Genomic DNA, 18,877 nt, shown 5'->3' with positions numbered 1-18,877 from the left:
GTATTTAAGTAGTTGTGAGGTCCCTAACTTGTGTATTTCTATTTTATATGATGACAACAGGCTACTGTATTTTAATTTACACCACTACATTTATCTGTGGTTAAAAGTTACTTGACGTATTAAGAGTACTCTACTGATGTAGCCGGCCCCTTAAATCTCATAATCAGGTATCAGAGTTGGTGCAGTAGAACCAGATTCTCTGATCCACACTTCTTCCTGGTGGCTGCATTACCCACAATGCAATATGACAGCCGACACTCTGTGGTCAGAGACTCAGGTGTATCCTATGGGTGTATCGTGTTTGTGGTGGCTCATGAAGCCTTTTGCCAGAGATGAGATGAAGGCACAAAGGCTTTAAATTATAAAAAAAAAAAAAAAAAAGTACAATTAAGACCTCACACATCTACAATATGTAACAAACTCTCTACAGATTTATTCCTCAGTACCTATTTCCATAATATTTCTGTGCTTTTAAAATGATCAATGCAGGATTAAAATGAAGTATTTTGACTATGTTGTATTCCTCCTTTTACTCAAAAGGACCTATAGAGTCATCAACCACTGCTTGAAGGAGACTGTATTGACGTACATTAATTCCCTGGTGTTAACCATTACTACAGCGTTCTGCTTTGTGAAACCCTAAACTTTAACCTTAAACCAAGTGAAATCTAATCTTTAACCTCATGGAAACCTGCTTGTTGTTTTGTCATGAGATTCTTGTCCACACCAAATGATTAAAGCAAAAGTTTGCCCAAATTTCACATGAAGAGGTCACTATGAGGCAGTCAGGCACAGACAGACAGACACACAAACACACCAGCTCTTTTTTTTTTCATCTGCGACAGAAAAGCCCCAGAATGGGTCTTTGATGAGTAAGTGATAGAGTTAGAGATGCTGTAATGAAGTTTCATCTCGCTGTAAGAGCAGGAAGGAAACATCTCTCAGGTACAGTATGATGTTATCGTGGAGTCTAATGGAGTCACTTACAGGGTTTCAGCAGTATGCAACAACCCCCTGGTCTCATCTAAGTGTCTTTACATTGATTTTCTGATCAGAATACATCAGATAATCACTTTGTTACGCTGTGTACATACTGTATGTCTATTCCTGATGTTTCTTGTTCTTTAACATAATAGTAACTGTAATGATACTTGGCCATAATTGTGGTGGTTTACTGTTCACTTGATCATGTGGGGCTTTTCTAAATACACAAACCATTACATTATACAAAACAACAGGCACCTGCATATTTTATCCAACACCTATAAAGGCAACTTGAGTGTCTGGATCTATTTAATGAAAAAATGAAAAATCCTACATTATTACCTTGATAACCTTTGTTTAGCCTTAGAGAATCTGTCCTGTCTCAAACAGGAAAGCAGACAAGCACACACAGACACATGCATACATACTCACAAATCCTGTTTTCAAACCAGGCAACACCAAATTTCAACTCTGTCCTTTTTAGGAAATACCTCCTATGAGCATACGAGATCGAAATAAGGACCTGACATTTTGAGAACTTGACATTCACACTGATTAGATCATCTCAAGGGGTCATTTTATGACTTTCAAGGTTGAATGTGAAATTTAAATGCCCTCGCTTAAGGTGCAGGTGACCTCTTGTCTTGTCCTCTTGTCAGGTCAGATTGGATCAGCATTAAGATTTCCAGGTCAGTTAAAGCAGATATCAGTGGAATGTTTTTGTTAATATAAGTCCTAAATAGTCCTATTTTCCGTCAGCAATCACTTACATGAAGTATTTCAGCCTAAACACGAGTCTCTCCGTCACTCTGCTCTGCTGTAACCCGAGGAGAAAATTTTCCTTGTGGGATACAAGTGTTATCCAATGAGGAGAGAGAACGGCATGAAGGGCTGTGTGTGCAGCCAAGGGATGCGCGTGAATGTGGTGACGTAGCACGAGGACCAATTGATGCCTGACAAGGGCGGGGGCTGCTAACTCATGGTGCGTTCAAAGAAACTCGTACTTTGTGTTTTTCCTTCCTGTGAAGTCATACCAGTTCGATCTGGTACGAGTTCACGGGTCGGAAGTTACGAGTGGCCGTTATAGGGAACTTTCACAGACAACAGGATGGTAAAAACACGAGCTACGGGTTACCTGGAACGCTACCAAGTCGTAGTTGTGACTTGAAGCTGTAACTTACGGTTTCAAAAGCCTGCCTTGAACGCAGCATTAGCCGAAACGGCCGTGAAGCTGATATCTGCTTTAAGATGTAAGTGAGGAAAGTAGGTTGGCAAAGAAACCGACTAAATTATTATACAAGTGTAAAGATAACACAGACCCAACACTAGCTAGAATAGATGCATAATGATTTACATAGAAAGCATCAATACTATTCCAGTCAAATCACAACTGCCAGTTAATTGTAAATAAATATCTGCTGATTTACAGATATAAGATAAGACCCACTGTGCAGATATAAACTCCAAACCAGTTTCAATGTGTTATTCCTGATATGAGTATGTGCTGTATATTTCTAAACACAGCTGCTGCAGACTGTATTTGTTCACCTGTCCATCCTTGACAGCCCGCGCTGCAAACTCAGAAACACTCAAACACCTGCCACCTGCTTACACACTCAACATAACGCATGATTTTGGATCCGTGACTGTGTGGGCGGATAAACACAAAGATGTCGTATGAACACCGAAAGTATATCAAAGTAACTGTAAAGGAGCTCATTCTCTCATAACCATTTTCATTACCAGGTGTTGTGCAGATGTGACTCGAGCCTGAAGCATCTGTGAGAGGGATATCCGATGGTAGACAGGATGGAGGCTTTGAATTCATCCCACAACACCAACAGCAGCGGGGCTGAGGACACCGGCCTCTTCTCTGGAAGTCCATACACGATAGTGGAGATTGTGCTCATCATCCTGGTGGCTGGATCTCTGAGTCTGATCACTGTCATTGGAAACATCCTGGTCATGGTCTCCATAAAGGTTCGGCTTTTCTTGTTTTGCTCACTCATGATTAATGAGCATGTTTCAGGACATCCATCTCTGGGCACCATGAAAAAGCACATCCAGAATTACAGATAAGAATACAACATGTGCAACCCTGGGTGTGTGTCTGTGTGTGTGTTTGTGTGGGGGGGGTAATCTAATAGAAATGAGAAAACACACATCACATTTTGCAAAAAAGATTAGCATCTGACAGCCTGCTTCATGTTGTTTCTCTAAAGGTAAACAGGAACCTGCAGACCGTCAACAACTACTTCCTGTTCAGCCTGGCCTGTGCAGACCTCATTATTGGCATCTGCTCCATGAACCTCTACACCGTCTACATTGTGATTGGCTACTGGCCTTTGGGAGCGGTGGTGTGCGACCTGTGGCTGGCTGTCGACTATGTGGTCAGCAACGCCTCGGTCATGAACCTGCTCATCATTAGTTTCGACCGTTACTTCTGTGTCACCAAACCACTCAGCTACCCAGCGCGCCGCAGCACCAAGATGGCGGGTCTGATGATCGCAGCGGCCTGGGTCTTGTCTTTCATCCTGTGGGCTCCGGCCATTTTGTTCTGGCAGTTCATTGTAGGCGGGAGAACCGTGCCACCAGGTGAGTGCTACATCCAGTTCTTCTCCAACCCGGCGGTGACTTTTGGGACGGCCATAGCAGCGTTTTACCTGCCGGTGGCCATCATGATCTACCTCTACTGGCGCATCTCCAAGGCCAGCCGCAGCCGGGTGAGGAGGGACAGCAGGAAGACCTCGGGTACCAGTCTGGGAGAGGGCCCCTCTCACAGCCAGGAGGACGCAGGTGGGAGCCAGAACAACTGCAGTGTGACGAAAGAAGCTCAGGAGGAAGCTGCAGATGGGAAGGAGAAGGAGAAGGAGATGTTGCAGCAGCCAAACGGAGGCAGCCCATGCAAGGAAGAAAGAAACGACCAGGGAGACTCAGACAGCATCCACGCTTCAACGTCTAAAGACCCAGCTGCCGTCCCCGAGTCATCACAGACAGGATCGAACGGTGGGAAAAAGACCAATCAAACACAGCCGCCTTCTCCAGAGAACTCAGTCGCTGACAGGCAAAGTCTGGTCACTAGGACACTGTTAAAGGTACCTTTGATTATCGTTACAAACACCACATATTATCAATCGTGAACTGGACTGGAATTCTAGCTATTAATATTTTCCCATGTCCTCCAACCTTAACAACCACATCGGTCGTGTGTCTGTTTGCAGCACTGCAGATTGGACCTTGGTTGTCATGGTTATCTTATCATAATAAAAACAGTGACTGTACCGGCCTACTATTGTCACCACTGCTACAATAATAAGGTTTTGGCACAAAAGGTCCTTCCTTGGGGTTAGGTGGGGAAAAGTAGTTGGTAAGGGTTAGAAACAGATTATGATTTTGGTTAACTGGATACTAAATATCGCTTTTAGAAAAACATGCAAACATACACTCCTCAAAAAAAGTTGGGAAATGTTTTTTTCAGTCAGTCATTTGTGCTCTTTAATATAAATAATACCAATTGGTGTTGTATTTTATATCGTTGGAAAGCCTGATTAGTCACCTTTACAATGAGTAACTGTGGGAGTGTACAATCATCCAATCCACCAAGCAACTCAAAACAAGTGAATACCAACAGGAAAATATTGCAGGGGGTTTTTGACACCTTTTTTGGGGGCACTATATGTTTTGCTCATTCCATGAATCTTTACATGTGGTACCTCATTGTAAAGGTGACTAATCAAGCTTTCCAATGATATAAAATACAATACCAATTGGTATTATTAAAGGGGAGAAATGAATCTCAGTGTACTCGCATGCTGACATCAGCATCCAGCTCAATGTACTGCTGCTCCACAGAGCCACTGGCATGGCTGTGGTCTTTAAAATGTATTCAGCTTAATGCAGTGTTTTGGTGTCTTTCAGCTCATTGTTTAGTTTTTTTTAGCCTAAATATTTGCTGTTCATTGTTCTTCAGCCTCAGACATAAAGCTCTGAAATCCCACTGCACACCACCAGCTCTGCACCACATGATAGAGACACACTTGTAGCACTGCAGCAGAGAATGAATGATGGAGCTACTGTATAGGATGCCGCCAGGAACATGACTCCAAATGAAGTCAGCCATGAGAGTAAATTCCAGCTTCTTCTCCTCTTTTTTTCCAGGTAACAAAGCAGAACGCTGTTGCAAAGTGGAAAAAGAAGGGCATTTCCTCCAGGGAGAAAAAGGTGACACGCACCATAATGGCCATCCTCGTCGCATTTGTCGCCACATGGACGCCGTACAATGTGATGGTCCTGATCAATACCTTCTGCTCCGTCTGCATCCCAAACTCCCTCTGGACCATCGGCTACTGGCTCTGCTACATCAACAGCACCATCAACCCGGCCTGCTACGCCCTCTGCAACGCCACGTTCAAAAACACCTTCAAGCACCTGCTCCTGTGTCAGTACAAGAACATACGTTCAGCACGATGAGGGTGGAGATCCCGTCTTGTATCTGTGATGGAGTCAAAGTAATGTGATTAAGTGAATACTGAAGTGAATATAATGTTAAAAAGATGCTCGAGGTATGTTGTTCTCACTGTGCAGTTTGGTTTTCACTTCCTCCCACTGCCACTGAAAATAAAACTGTGTTTAAAAACGTATAATAATACTTAACTTTAAATGATTTTATAAACAGACATGGTATTGTATTATAACACTCTGGACAATGCATTCTGGTGGAAATGCAGTGTATTGTAAAAAATGTACAGTTGACAGTGATTTGGGGTTTTACCTTGACAGGACGTTTTCCTCTCCTGCTCCTTCTACATGAGCTTGTGCAGTATGTTGTTTTAACATGCAACCTGTTTTTACCCCTGCATTAAAAAGTGGGGTTAATGTGATAAAAGCATATGTCAACTATTAAAAAAAAAAAAGATTCACCGCATTGTTGAAATATCCTGTATTATTACCACATTATTGTATAAAGAGACAATGAGCTGTGAAATGGAAAAAAAGAATCAGCTGAACTGAAAAATGGTTCTGAATTAAGGAGAAAAATATAACTATCAGTAAATGTAAAATGATGTGTGCGTGTGTGTGTGTGCATGTTGTAAATTTACTCAGTCATAAGCTAATAACATCTGTAATCCATGTTGTTGTGAAATGAGCCAAAGTGTAAGATTTGTCTGTACCTTCTCATCTTTCTTCACGTTCACATGTTTTCTCCAAATAAAAGAGACCATGTCTGAACGTTTCATTAACAATCAGTTTTCTTTGTCAGAGAGGATCTCGTACAGTATGGGGCTCAGGATTAAGCTGCACAGCTGCATGAGAAGGAGCAGGTTAGGATATCTAGTTCACTGCTTTTGTCTCTTATGTAACCACAGTCCTTAACAAGATGCTCATCATCAAAGATTCAGTTTTTTCACCACTTGTTGGTGGATTATACAATTTATGTTTAATAGGTATACTCCCTGAACAGGGACACGTGAGGAGAGTGAAACAATAGAAGCGATAAAATCCACACTACAGATGTTCCACTCAAATATTTTCTATGATAAAACAGATTAAGGAAGAAGAAACCTGGTTCAAAGACAAAATAAAACTCTGTCCGATCAAGCAAAAATCTATGATTAGGTTTCTTACAAAAATTATCCCTTTGAAGGGTTCAAGTGAGAACCTCACTAGTTATTAGAGGGTCATTTTTTACACCCCTCCCTATTTAACACCAGCATCTGAAATTCCAGCACTGAAAGAAATGAGGATCAGAGGAAGATCTGAGACAGGGTGGGGGTGGGGGGGTTTATGAGGTGTCTCTTTACCACGACTCCTCCCTTGGACTGGGGTGTCATAAACCTCTCCTCCTGGTTTCGGTCAGACACAGAAACAAAACAGACCGATCTGAGCTGAAACCCTCTCCCTGTCCTGTGGTTAGAGAAGACAGGAAATGTTTCTCTGAGGCAGCTGTGGAGCTGTTACACCCTCTAGTGGAAGAAAAAACGACTCTCTTGATACTCCTGCACAAGAAATTAAACAGAACAACAAATAAAGATTTGAAATGAATAATTCAGGAGTTTTTTTGTACAAAAATCTCTCTTTGTTTCTAATTTGCATTTTATTGTATTTTTAATTTGTCTGTCCTTTTATGGCTCATATTTATTTTTTATTAATATTTCTAAATCTTATTACATTTTGTGCTCTATGTCCTGTATGTTGATCACTGTGCAGCACTTTGGTAAACATTTATGGATTGAAAATGTGCTATATAAATAAAGTGCATTGGACTGGATTGTTTTCATCCACTCACTGCTGCAGTGGCACTGGGGCCTCAAGGCACTGCAACTTAAAAAAGAAACATACAAATACACAAATGTGCTCCAAATCCACAAAATATCTTATTCTATCTCACGATCAGAGTAAAGGCCAAATATAACAACAACAAAATACAGTACAAACCATCTGGGACGCACTTGTTATCAATTCTTTTAACTCCCAGTGGCATTGAAAACAAGTTTCATCTCAGTTCATCACTTTATAGTGTTGCCTGGAAACAATTCTGTTGTGTTGTGTGATTTTGCGGCGGCGTGTTGTCATACTGAAGTTGTTGTACTCCTTGTTGTTTTTTAATTTGCGGTGCGTTTGTGTATTTTGATGTGTTTTCTCAAGTTTTAAATTTTCACACAAAAGAAGGACACGTTGCGTTAGAGATCTTCCTCATGAGGTGCCCGTATGAACATTTCCAGTTTCCATAGGAGCGCTTGACTGCTGTTTCAAGACAAAAGCTCACAGCTTCTTTTCACACAGTTGGACAATATTATTAAACTGAAATGTTTAACTAACCTCTGTATTTCAAGCCTTACAACTACAGTTGTCTATTTTGGCAAGACATCATGTGCATACTTTTTTATCAGCCATTCTGTTTGGCACACTTTTCACCTGACATCAGACATCAGACATGTGAGGGAGGTGGTTTGTCATCATGGGGCCACTAATGCCGCCGGCAGAGTTTTATGTAAACATTGTCAGCTTGCCTGTTTGTTTATATTGTAACCCCTGTCTGTCTGTGTAGCAATCATTTCTTTGTTATCCAGTGTTATCAAAGACAACACAAAAACAAGAAGCGGCTCCGTATGTCTGAGTACAATCACTGCTTCTTTTGACATAAACAGACTCTTTCCGATATGTGGCCTATGAAAGAAATGACGCATACAAATACTCTGAAATCTGGCTGCTCTCAGGGAGTTACATTCCTACATTTCCAATTTACATTTCCCTCTGAGACAAAAAAGCTGTGCTCACATCGATGTTTACCCTGTACACACTACATCCATGGCTAATTGTCCACTTTACATTTGGTCAAAGCAACCCATGAACTGCTGCTGTTTAGAGTAAACACACACATACCAGATGTATGTGGGTAGCGTATGGCTGAGTTGCCCCGCGAGCATGAATCTAATTCACTTTCATTACTGACTGCCAGAAGAGTCGTGGCAGAGGAAAAGGAGCAGACGACCTCCTGGGAGGACCTGTCGCTACCTGTTGATAATCTTGAACCAGATATGGAGGACGGAGCGGAGCTGAATGGAGCGGCAGCGGGGAATGCCACAGAGGGCAGCACCAAAGACCAGTGTAGCCCGAAGTGCAGCCCGAACCTGCTGCAGATGCTGAAGGCGGCGGAGAGCAGGTGCACTGCTCAGGGTCAGGGCCAAGATGGGGCGGAGGCTTCAGAGACGGGAGAGACGGTTACTGAAGCTCTGAAGACGGACATGGTGAGCAAGGACCCTGATACACTTACACTTACTGACTCCACAGGAAGCGTGAACCTGCATATGCTCAGGCTGTTAATGATTTTGGTTGCAATGCGCACGTCTCTTGCAATGTTTGACCAGCCACCCGACATAGCTACTGATTTGGTCTCTCTCAGAACAAACTTGAAACTCATCAAACTCTGTAGCATAGGTTAAAAAAACAATTCTGTGGTGGTCGACTCTGAAAGAAATATAAAAAGTAAAACCACCTGAATCTCAAAATGAAGGATTAAAGATGAGTGACATTGTGGGTAATGTAGACACATGGTTATGACTTGGAAGAAGACTAAATGAGTACAACCTGTCTGGTTCTGCTGCATCAATATTGTCCTTTTCAAAGTGTCCATAACGAGTCTAACAGTGTTATTATAAGGGCACAATGCCACACTAATATGAACAGTGATTAGTATCTCACTTGTTAAAAGTGACTAAGTGACAGATTCAAACCAGAGTGGTCAACATCAGAGCAGCAGAGAGTGCGATATCCTGACTGTTTTTTAATGTGTCTTCAGCTGCATGAACTGCACGAAACTTTCAGTGAATTATCTGATTTCTAAAATAACCCTAATGACATCACTGTGATATCATCTGCAGTCTCTTTTTTTAGTCTCACTTTACAAAGCCCCCTCTCCAGCCACAAAAGACATTATGCAACTGCTTTCATAGGCTGTGTGTGGTACTTTCCATGATGTGATGATGCAAGCTAAAGTGACCAGCATGTGTGACGCTCCTGAGCCACTTAGCAGACAGGAAACGGTTAAGTCCGGCTGTACTGTCTGATTTATGAGCAGAAACCTAAGCTGCCCTCTATGAACCTGAACGCAGCTTCAAGCTTTGTGTTTTTTCACTTTACCATCGTCTGTCGCTATAGGTGCTGTCCTCGTTTCTCTCACTAACAAATGAGTCTATAGTTGTGTGTATCTTTCTGCTGAATGTATACCCTGAGAGCAAAGTGCACTTCAGTGTACATATTCATATTCATCTGTGGCCTCAAGTGCACTTCGACTGAGCTTCTCTCTTCCTTACAATGCTCTTACTTGACTTCTCTGCATCTCCAACCTGTCCGTCTCCTCTCCGTGCTTTCCCAGAGTTCCCCTCTGTCTGACAAAGCCTCCATTTGTTTCTTCTTTCCACTCCCTCTGTCCTCTGTCCACCTGTCACCTGGGCCTGTTGGATGAGGGTGGGGCGTAAAGCGTCACTGTGTGAACTCTGCATATAGTTCAGCTACATCAGCCAGCAGCTGTGTGTTACAGTGGCAGCGTTCAGCCAGCATGAAGAAAGCCTACAGTCTAGTCAACATCACTAAAGCCAAGGAGCAGGAGGCAGTGCAGTCCATCTGTATCAAGGTATCACTGCTTTTTGCTTTGCTTCTTTTTGGGAAACGTTTTTGAGTTTTCTTTTGAAGGGCAACAGGTCAGGTTTTCATGAGGAATAAGGTAGAAGTATGAAACAGTTTTAACTGATGTACTTAAACAAATGTTTTAAATAATCATTTTTACTGTAGGCTATATATTCTTGTCTTCTCCAAGAGCACAGAAGAAATTTCAAAAAGTCATTACTGTTCGAAGCAAATCAACGCACAGATTATCTCCCAAAAATATGTTGTTGTTTTTTTAACACTTTCATTGGACCTTTCAGAGGCACCTTCATGGTCTCTGGTCTCAGTTTTGTGACCATTAACATTCACACTGCTTCGAGTCACAGCTTAATGTCTTTTTGTGTTGAAGATTAAGCAGCTGCTTGAGTAACAGACAGCTGTACTTAAAACCTGTGTTCACGTGATCATTACTCGGTGCAAAAATACTGTTAAATTTTACACCAGTTTGTCTCTGAAGAGTTACAAGTGCTTGAAAAAACTCCAGTCGTGTGCATGTTACTTTTTTTTTTTTTTTTTTTTAACTCTATCTGTATCACCCTGACAGAAGAAACTAAGGTCACACAAGTGTCAGTAACTTAAAACCTGAAATTCACAGGTAAGAGGTTTAATCGCTCTTACTGAAGATTTGAGGGTTCAGTTTGAGCAGCAGCATCACTTAAAAAATTATCCACTTAATCCTCACTCAAACTGATACCTTTTCCTACTTAGCACACTAATGCAGCTGTAATGAATGTCATTTATGAACAGAAAGCTTCAGGCTGCAAGAGTTATTCCCAAAAACAATGGAAATGTTTGACTTGAAGTTCAAATAATTATATGTTAATTCAAGTTTTAATTCACACCTTTCTGATGTAAGAATATTAGATATTATTTTTCTGCATGTCATTCAGCCCGATCTTTGTATTCTTTATAACCCTTAATCCAGCTTCACTCTGAAACTTACTGTCTTCGTGGCTTCTTCTAAACTGACAACTGATGACAGACTCTTGATGACCTGTTATAGAGGTCACAGGGCTCCAGACTAACATTTTATAGGAGCACAGTGGCCCATAACTTAAAATTTTAGGAGTGCAATCAAAACATTTTGGAGCGCACACTGTAAATCGACTTTCAAAGCAAATATTCACATTTCCTTTTCATTCATGATCCTCACACACATTGGCCTGCAACCGGCAATGACAGATTCCATGTTTCATCAGCGTTTAAAAAAACTGCAATTTTACTGGTTGCACATGCGCAAGTAGATGAAAATTTTACTTACAATGCCTCACATTTTAGAGGCAAAACACCCCCATTTAGGAGCAATCTGGAGCCCTGGGTCACAGTACAGCAGAGGGGTAGAAGAGAGGGGCAGCTACACTTTTTAAGGGCTACTCCAGCAACTCCACACTTTGGTGGCATGTCTCTTTAAGTGAATGCCTTCAGATTTGATCCAACAGTGTGATCTGCAGTACACAGCAGCTCACACAGTTAGGCGTGTATTTTTCAGAGGTAGGGTCACCGTGGGGGTGTGTCTGCTTTGCTGCGTGTAAGGAATAAGCCCTCACTAAGCTAGCAGAGTGTGTAAGTGTGTGCAGTGCACGTGGTGTGCATGTGTGTGTGTGTTTTTGGGGGGTGTTTTTTTGGAGCTGGACTCGTAGCTCAGGCTCAGGCAGCAGAGACAGATTTAGCTGCCAGGGAGCAAACATGGCCAAGTGGGATTCGTGTGGCAGCAGCCCAGCCTTCAGACAGCCACACTGGATGGTGAGACAGCAACAGATACAGAGATGAGTCAGGGCACCAACAGGCACTAAACTGTTGGTGTGATAGTGACACGCTGAGAAAGAAAAAAGGTGGTAGTTTAACAGAGACTAGCTGTGATGTTTGGTGCTTCTGTGCAAATCTGGCATCAGCCGTGTCTGGCATGACTTTGATGAGAGACTACGCATGTGACCTGTCTCTCTTTCACTGTGTTGTTTACCCTGTGTGTTTGTGTCTCCACAGCAAATACAGTTCACTGACCAGAAGCAAGAATTCAACAAACGTCCCACCAAGACAGGCCGTCGCTCTCTGTCTCACTCCATCTCACAGTCGTCGACAGACAGCTTCAGCTCTGGTAAGGAAACACACAAACACACACTCTTAAGTCTGATCACATGTCTTTGAAATATAAACTGAGCTAGTTCTGGTCCCAGCAGCACGAGAACTACAGGCCCCCTGGATTAGCCTTGGCGCTTTCTCCTTCAGCTAAACCTTCATTAAAAGAAAAAGTCTTCTGAAGAATTAAGTCTCTTTAATTTGGTCCTAATCGGCTCTGTGAGCCTTTTCCCAACATGTCAATCACTGCCATAGTTTATGCAAACTTCAAAGACTCAAAGAAAAGACTCACCTAGCTCAAGGCTAGACTCCAAAAATGGCACCAGATACAACAAAAACAAAGCAAGTTCCAGTCCAAACGACATATCTCTTTAACCACATTCATTCTTGGCTATTATATTTTACCAGCTGATTGGTTTTAAACAACATCTCATTTCTGTGTTACAGTGGGCAGTGACAGCTCTGACGATGAGACTTCTCCCAAAGACAAGCTTCAGACAAACTCCAAGGGCTATTCTGACTTCTGCATCAAAAACATTAAGCAGGCTGAGTTTGGCCGCAGAGAAATCGAAATAGCACAGCAAGGTAAAACCACAGAGTCATCAAACCTCTGTTAATATATTTTCATAAGTGGTAAATGTATGATTCATGTAGTAAAATCTAACGAAACTCTTTAGAAGAAAAGTAACATGCAATGAGAGATGAAATAAGGCATCAAGCGATAAATCTAACATGTACACATCCATGATGTTTGTCCTCATGCTCAACGGTCACTGTCTGTGACATTTAGAAATGCCAGCACTGATGGTCCTGAGGAAAAGAGCAGGTGGGGAGAAACCTCTGACTGGAGCCAAAGTGGTGGGCTGTACACACATCACTGCACAGACAGCGGTCAGTTCAGCACACACACAACTGGCCTAAAAATCACTGACGTTTAGTCAAAGCCTTATAATTTCATGGTTATTCTTATGCGTATGCACTACATTCATCCTTTCATATCTTAAGTCCTGCTGATTGTGAATGTGTTGGTCTCTTGCAGGTCTTGATTGAGACTCTGTGTGCATTGGGGGCTCAGTGTCGCTGGGCAGCATGTAACATCTACTCCACCCAAAACGCTGTGGCCGCTGCCCTGGCTGAAACAGGTACATCCAACCAGCTGTGCAGCAGCATCAGCAGCACTTGCCCCTCCTTTTTCTATTGCCCCTCTTAACTTCCTCTTTCGACCATCTCATTCCTTCAAAGGCATCTCAGTCTTTGCATGGAGAGGGGAGTCAGAGGACGACTTCTGGTGGTGCATTGGCAGATGTGTCGCTGCTGACACCTGGCAGCCCAACATGGTAGAGTACAACCATGGATGTATAATAGATCATTGAGTACAACAAGGCAGTGCAACTAGTTGTTACGAATGAAATTTCGTTAAAAATGTAATTCAACTTTTCCTTATATTAAACAATAAACTTACCCGGTGGTACTGAACAGCTTTGAGGGGGAAAATAATAAATCACACACTGAAAATAAAGACAGACGGCGCCTCGGTGACGTCATGTTTGCAGTTTGGCAAATTAACGAGCTAAGCTAAAACACTATGCTAAAGCGTTGGCACCATAGATATAGAAACATGTATGTTTATATATCTATGGTTGGCACCCTTACCTAACCTGCTTATTAGTGCTAGTATGTAAAACATAAATAAATAACTAAAATAAACAACGCCTGGAATTGTATTTACCTCACAATACAGCAGCGCAGTCTCCGTCTTTCTGGACAGCCTTTCTTTACGTGAAGAACCGTCACAAACAGAGAGATGCCGTTTAGCTTAGGTGAGGCCCGCCTAGCACCCACCTGTTGCTTAGTAACCACGCCCGGCCTCATGGGGGGTCTTGGTCTATAAATCGTCTTTGGTATAACTTAAACCTTATTTAAGAAGCGACTTATGTATCTTTTCGGCCCCGTTGAGTTGTCATACAGGTGGAAATCAGCTAGGAGCTGTAAAGTAGGCTAGCATATCTTCCCTCAAGCGGCCATTGGCGAAACTGCACTGTTTGGTAAATAGTCTACTTGCCAACAATGAGTACCCGGAAATGTTGAGTACCCCAAAGTTTTATGATAGAAATATAGTATGGGTCCCCAGTATTCAGAAACTGCCGGATGCTAACTTATATATATTGGGCAATTAGCATAATTGACATAATTAGCACAATTGTCTATATGGGCAATATTTCAACAAAATTGACTTGGCTGATCTGGGCAATATTGGAGTGGTTTTAGGGGTTATTGATGATGCTGAATCCATTTCTGACATTTTCAAAATGGCCGTCTAAACCGATGACCAGATTTTGAAATCCATCAAAATCGGCCCACTGGCAGTTAAAATCTGGTCACTTCCGGTTTAGACAGCCATTTTGAATTTTGAAAATGTCAGAAATGGATTCAGCATCATCAATAACCCCTAAAACCACTCCAATATTGCCCAGATCAGCCAAGTCAATATTATTAATTATGCTTATTGCCCAATAAGTTAGCATCCGGCAGTTTCTGAATACTGGGGACCCATACTATATATTTCTATCATAAAACTTTGGGGTACTCAACATTTCCGGGTTCACAATGGGGCCCTATGGGCTGGCAAGTAGACTAGGTGAGATAGAGCCTGTTGATTCCGGTTGATTCTTGTGAGACAAAAATGTCACAAAACCTGTAACCATTTCACCATTTCTGTACAAATAAATAGCCTATATAGCCTACGGTAGGCTAGCTATAATCATGTGATATTGATGGCACTATTTAAATACATAATTAAAACAAACAATAAGGCTATATTTCAGCAAGTCAAACTGAATCTATTGACCATTTGTCCTTTAAAAAAGACTTTTATTATGGTCGGATGAACAGTGGCTTTAGATTCACCTTCACTTTATTGTGTCACAGTTACAAAGGCTATGGTGATGGAAAGTGTATCTTTCTTTGTCACTCTTGATAGATTCTGGATGATGGAGGTGACCTGACCCACTGGATCTACAAGAAGTACCCAAGCCTGTTCAAGCGGATGAAAGGCATCGTGGAGGAAAGTGTCACAGGCGTCTATCGGTCAGTTCTCACACAAGTCTCAAATTTTGCTACAAATAGGCTACACAATGTTGTTCTAACCAGCTTACATGTGTGTCTTTGACTGTGTTTCAGCTTGTACCAGCTGTCAAAGGCCGGCAGGCTGTGTGTCCCAGCCATGAATGTGAACGACTCAGTGACCAAGCAGAAATTTGACAACCTCTACTGCTGCAAGGAGTCCATACTGGATGGGTGATGAACCATGTTGTGTTAGTTAAAAAGATACAAACAGTGGTGCTGCATGCAGCAGTGACCTGATGGTGCTTAACTCTTCTTTCAGGTTGAAACGAACCACTGATGTCATGTTTGGAGGAAAGCAGGTGGTGGTGTGCGGATATGGCGAGGTTGGTAAAGATAAAAATGAAATCTTCAGTGCAACATATCTCTTAAATAAAATGCAAATGATTCAATTCAAGCACCTCTACCAACCTCTTTTCTTTCTCGTTGTAGGTTGGCAAAGGTTGTTGCGCTGCACTCAAAGCGTTGGGCACTGTCGTGTACATCACAGAGGTGGATCCCATTTGTGCCCTTCAGGCTAGGTATGTATGAATGGAAGAAACGTGTATAAGCATATGTATTTATTGTGTGGCCTTCCTCCCAGTCAGAGCCACAATACAAAAGTCTGAACCCCATTCTTTCAACCCCTGTTCCTCTTAGCATGGATGGCTTCAAAGTGATGAACCTGAGTGAGGTGGTCAGACAGGCGGACATGGTCATCACCTGCACAGGTAACTGCCTTCCTGTTATGGAGAATGAGAGAAAACACCCCTCTTTGTTTTGATTGGGTTTTACTTCATTTTTATTTCTCTGCAGGAAATAGAAACGTGGTGGTGAGGGAGCATCTGGACAGAATGAAGACCGGCTGCATAGTCTGTAACATGGGACACTCCAACACTGAGATTGATACGGTAAAAACATAGACTACTGTGTGTGTGTGTGTGTGTGTGTGTGTGTGTGTGTGTGTGTGTGTGTGTGTGTGTGTGTGTGTGTGTGTGTGTGTGTGTGTGTGTGTGTGTGTGTGTGTCTTTGCATTCTTTTATGTGAGTATGCGTACTTATGTGTGTTAAGTATCAACTGTTGCTCATTAGGGGAGTCTGCGGACTGCAGAGTTGCGGTGGGAGCGCGTGAGGCCTCTGGTGGACCATGTTATCTGGCCTGATGGCAAGAGGATTGTCCTGCTTGCTGAGGTAATGATGATGCTGTTATTATTGTTGTTATCACTATTGTTATACACATGGGATATTGTTATACACATGGGATAATGTACAAAAATACACTTACAGTATAATATATCTCTGAAAGGGCTTGTGCTGCTCTATTGACTGGCTTTATCCCATTCAATACACCGCTAGTTACAAAACTCAATCATCACTTGATTTGAAATATTGAATTAAGAATATGTCAAGTGCAAACAACAGAAGTTGTTTTCAATGTGTACGGGGTGGATATTCTTTACAAGGAAGTACCTGGTGCAAGATATCATGGTTAAACCAAGACCAACAGTATCAAACAAATTCGCCAAATATTTAAGGTAGTTTCACCAGTGATAATTGATCAATAATCATCAAAACCTCAATGCAGAGTGAATTAAATGAAACACTGTAGTTTATTTTACATATAGTTTCAATATACAACACATTTCAGGAGACTGTAGATTATTATGAGTGCTGCTGTCACCTTATTGCACATTGTTTCAGTTTTTTATTTTTCTCCCAGGGCCGTTTGCTGAACCTGAGCTGCTCCACAGTGCCGTCGTTTGTCCTCTCCATCACTGCTGCTACTCAGGTGTGGTAAAGTGTTTCTCCTAGAGATCAATTTAACAGCATACTACTCTTTACTCCTCAAATGTATCAAAACAAAAATGTCAGCACACCTGCTATTTTTACAGTGGTCACCTGTGGTTGTGATAAAGATGTTGACACTTGTGTTTCAGGCTCTAGCTCTCATAGAGCTGTACAACGCTCCAGAGGGACGATACAAACAGGACGTCTACCTGCTGCCAAAGAAGATGGGCAAGTCTTCCTCTTAAATACCCCAAAACAAACACTACCTAAAGTTCACTATCAAAAAAGTAATAAGGTAAATTTTAAAATGCCTATATGTTTATATTTTCAGATGAATATGTGGCCAGTCTCCACCTGGCAACATTTGATGCTCATCTCACAGAGCTGACTGATGATCAGGCCAAGTACCTGGGCATAGGCAGACATGGGCCCTTCAAACCCAACTACTACAGGTAAAGACAACAATGATGTTCTTCACATACAAACAATACACAGGGTTGATTTAACAAAAAAAATCCTATTTCAAATACTGTAGGTATTAACTTCTGGACATAAAGCTGAAGAACAGAGGATGCGCTGTTGTGGATTTTATTCTGAAAAACCTCTCACGGTCCTGAGGACAATGCTCTCTACAGTCTGAATGTGACTGAGAAACAACAGATGAAAACCTATATTCACTTCTTTGTGTATGTGTGCAGTTATATCTGTATCTGTAATCACGGATATTTTTGAGCTGATTGAAATATGAATCAAAAAACAAAGTTGCTGAATGTTTTCTTTTTTACTCTTGTACCTGGGCAGCAAACATGTTTATACATGTAAACTGTTTAATTCTGTCATTGCCTGTGATCCTAATCAACCTAATTAATCTGTGAGATCTACACACAACCCATTCAAAATGTCACAATAAGATGCAATTCTTGCTATAAATCCCAGATATTGGTGGTGCACAACCCCAAATGATCTGTGTTCACGTACAGTATTTATAGCTCACCAGTTGGCCCTGATGGTTGACACAAGAGTTTTTACCCACTAGGGGGCGTAAGAGTATAATTCTTGTTTTTGAGTGCTACTAGCATTCATCATAATTTCTCCCAAAGGCCTCACAACTTCCCATTATTCACAAATGTGCGTGTTTCAATGCATTTCCTAGTACTCACTAGGTAATTTTTTATAATATCTCATTATTTTAATGCATCTTTTTGCCCCCTTGCCAAAACCTTAACCATCAGAAATAAAAGCCCTAACCTGAACCCCATGACCCAGTCTTAACCCACAAATAGCCAAATTGTTGCAAGTGGAGAGAGTCTGGGTCTGTTAATGTATTAACTAGGACATAATGAGATTCAACTTCACCAACATTATATCATGTATAATAACAAATGTTCACAGCTTTGACTGACTTAAATGGTGATTATGAGGTCTTTGCAGAACATGCGCTTCAACTTGTAGCAGCAAAGTCTGGTGGCTCTGAGTTTTTACTCAACCTTTGCTTTGTTTTTGTTGTGTTTTTGTGTGTTAATGTCATATTTTGTCAACTGTTGATGGATACTTCTGTGGGGAGAGGGGGCGAGCTTCTTTCACTGAAAAGAAAGTTTGCTGGAGGATGCCACTCTGTTCCAGTTGAGATGAAGAGGTGTTTTTTGTGGTTGCTGTGCTGGTGCTGCACGGAGATGTCGGCTCTCTCTGCCGTCAGTCATCATGGGAAATGTCAATGATGCGCCAGAGACATTGGGGAAGACTCAGAAAGTTTTTTTTTCACA

General features: G+C 41.8%; 2 protein-coding genes across 3 annotated transcripts; both read left to right on the top strand.

Annotated features, from left to right (window-relative positions):
- Positions 1 to 2,793: 2,793 nt before the first annotated feature.
- Positions 2,794 to 5,454, top strand: LOC310986918 (muscarinic acetylcholine receptor M2-like; the record flags this gene model as incomplete). The annotated part of the gene is made up of 3 exons (XM_083973034.1): positions 2,794 to 2,964; positions 3,207 to 4,079; positions 5,143 to 5,454. The coding sequence occupies 3 exons, from the start codon at positions 2,794 to 2,796 to the stop codon at positions 5,452 to 5,454; spliced, it is 1,356 nt and encodes a 451-aa protein (XP_083829160.1).
- Positions 5,455 to 11,716: 6,262 nt separating this feature from the next.
- LOC310987670 (S-adenosylhomocysteine hydrolase-like protein 1) lies at positions 11,717 to 18,877 on the top strand (the record flags this gene model as incomplete). 2 transcript variants are annotated; one of them, XM_083974040.1, is made up of 17 exons in its annotated part: positions 11,717 to 11,892; positions 12,133 to 12,244; positions 12,673 to 12,810; positions 13,016 to 13,116; positions 13,265 to 13,367; positions 13,468 to 13,562; positions 15,206 to 15,312; positions 15,406 to 15,522; positions 15,611 to 15,674; positions 15,781 to 15,869; positions 15,988 to 16,058; positions 16,144 to 16,238; positions 16,419 to 16,517; positions 17,047 to 17,115; positions 17,264 to 17,342; positions 17,446 to 17,566; positions 17,650 to 18,877. In XM_083974040.1, the coding sequence occupies exons 1-17, from the start codon at positions 11,836 to 11,838 to the stop codon at positions 17,654 to 17,656; spliced, it is 1,524 nt and encodes a 507-aa protein (XP_083830166.1). In that variant the 5' UTR covers positions 11,717 to 11,835. The 2 variants fall into 2 exon arrangements, with proteins under 2 accessions (XP_083830166.1, XP_083830167.1); XM_083974041.1 differs by lacking the exon at positions 17,650 to 18,877 and having other exon boundaries at positions 17,446 to 17,570.

This window comes from Trachurus trachurus (assembly GCF_905171665.1).
Source record: "Trachurus trachurus genome assembly, chromosome: 6".
Lineage (NCBI taxonomy): Eukaryota > Metazoa > Chordata > Actinopteri > Carangiformes > Carangidae > Trachurus > Trachurus trachurus.
Note: the sequence above shows the minus strand (reverse complement) of the source record. Positions and strands in the feature narration are given on the sequence as shown.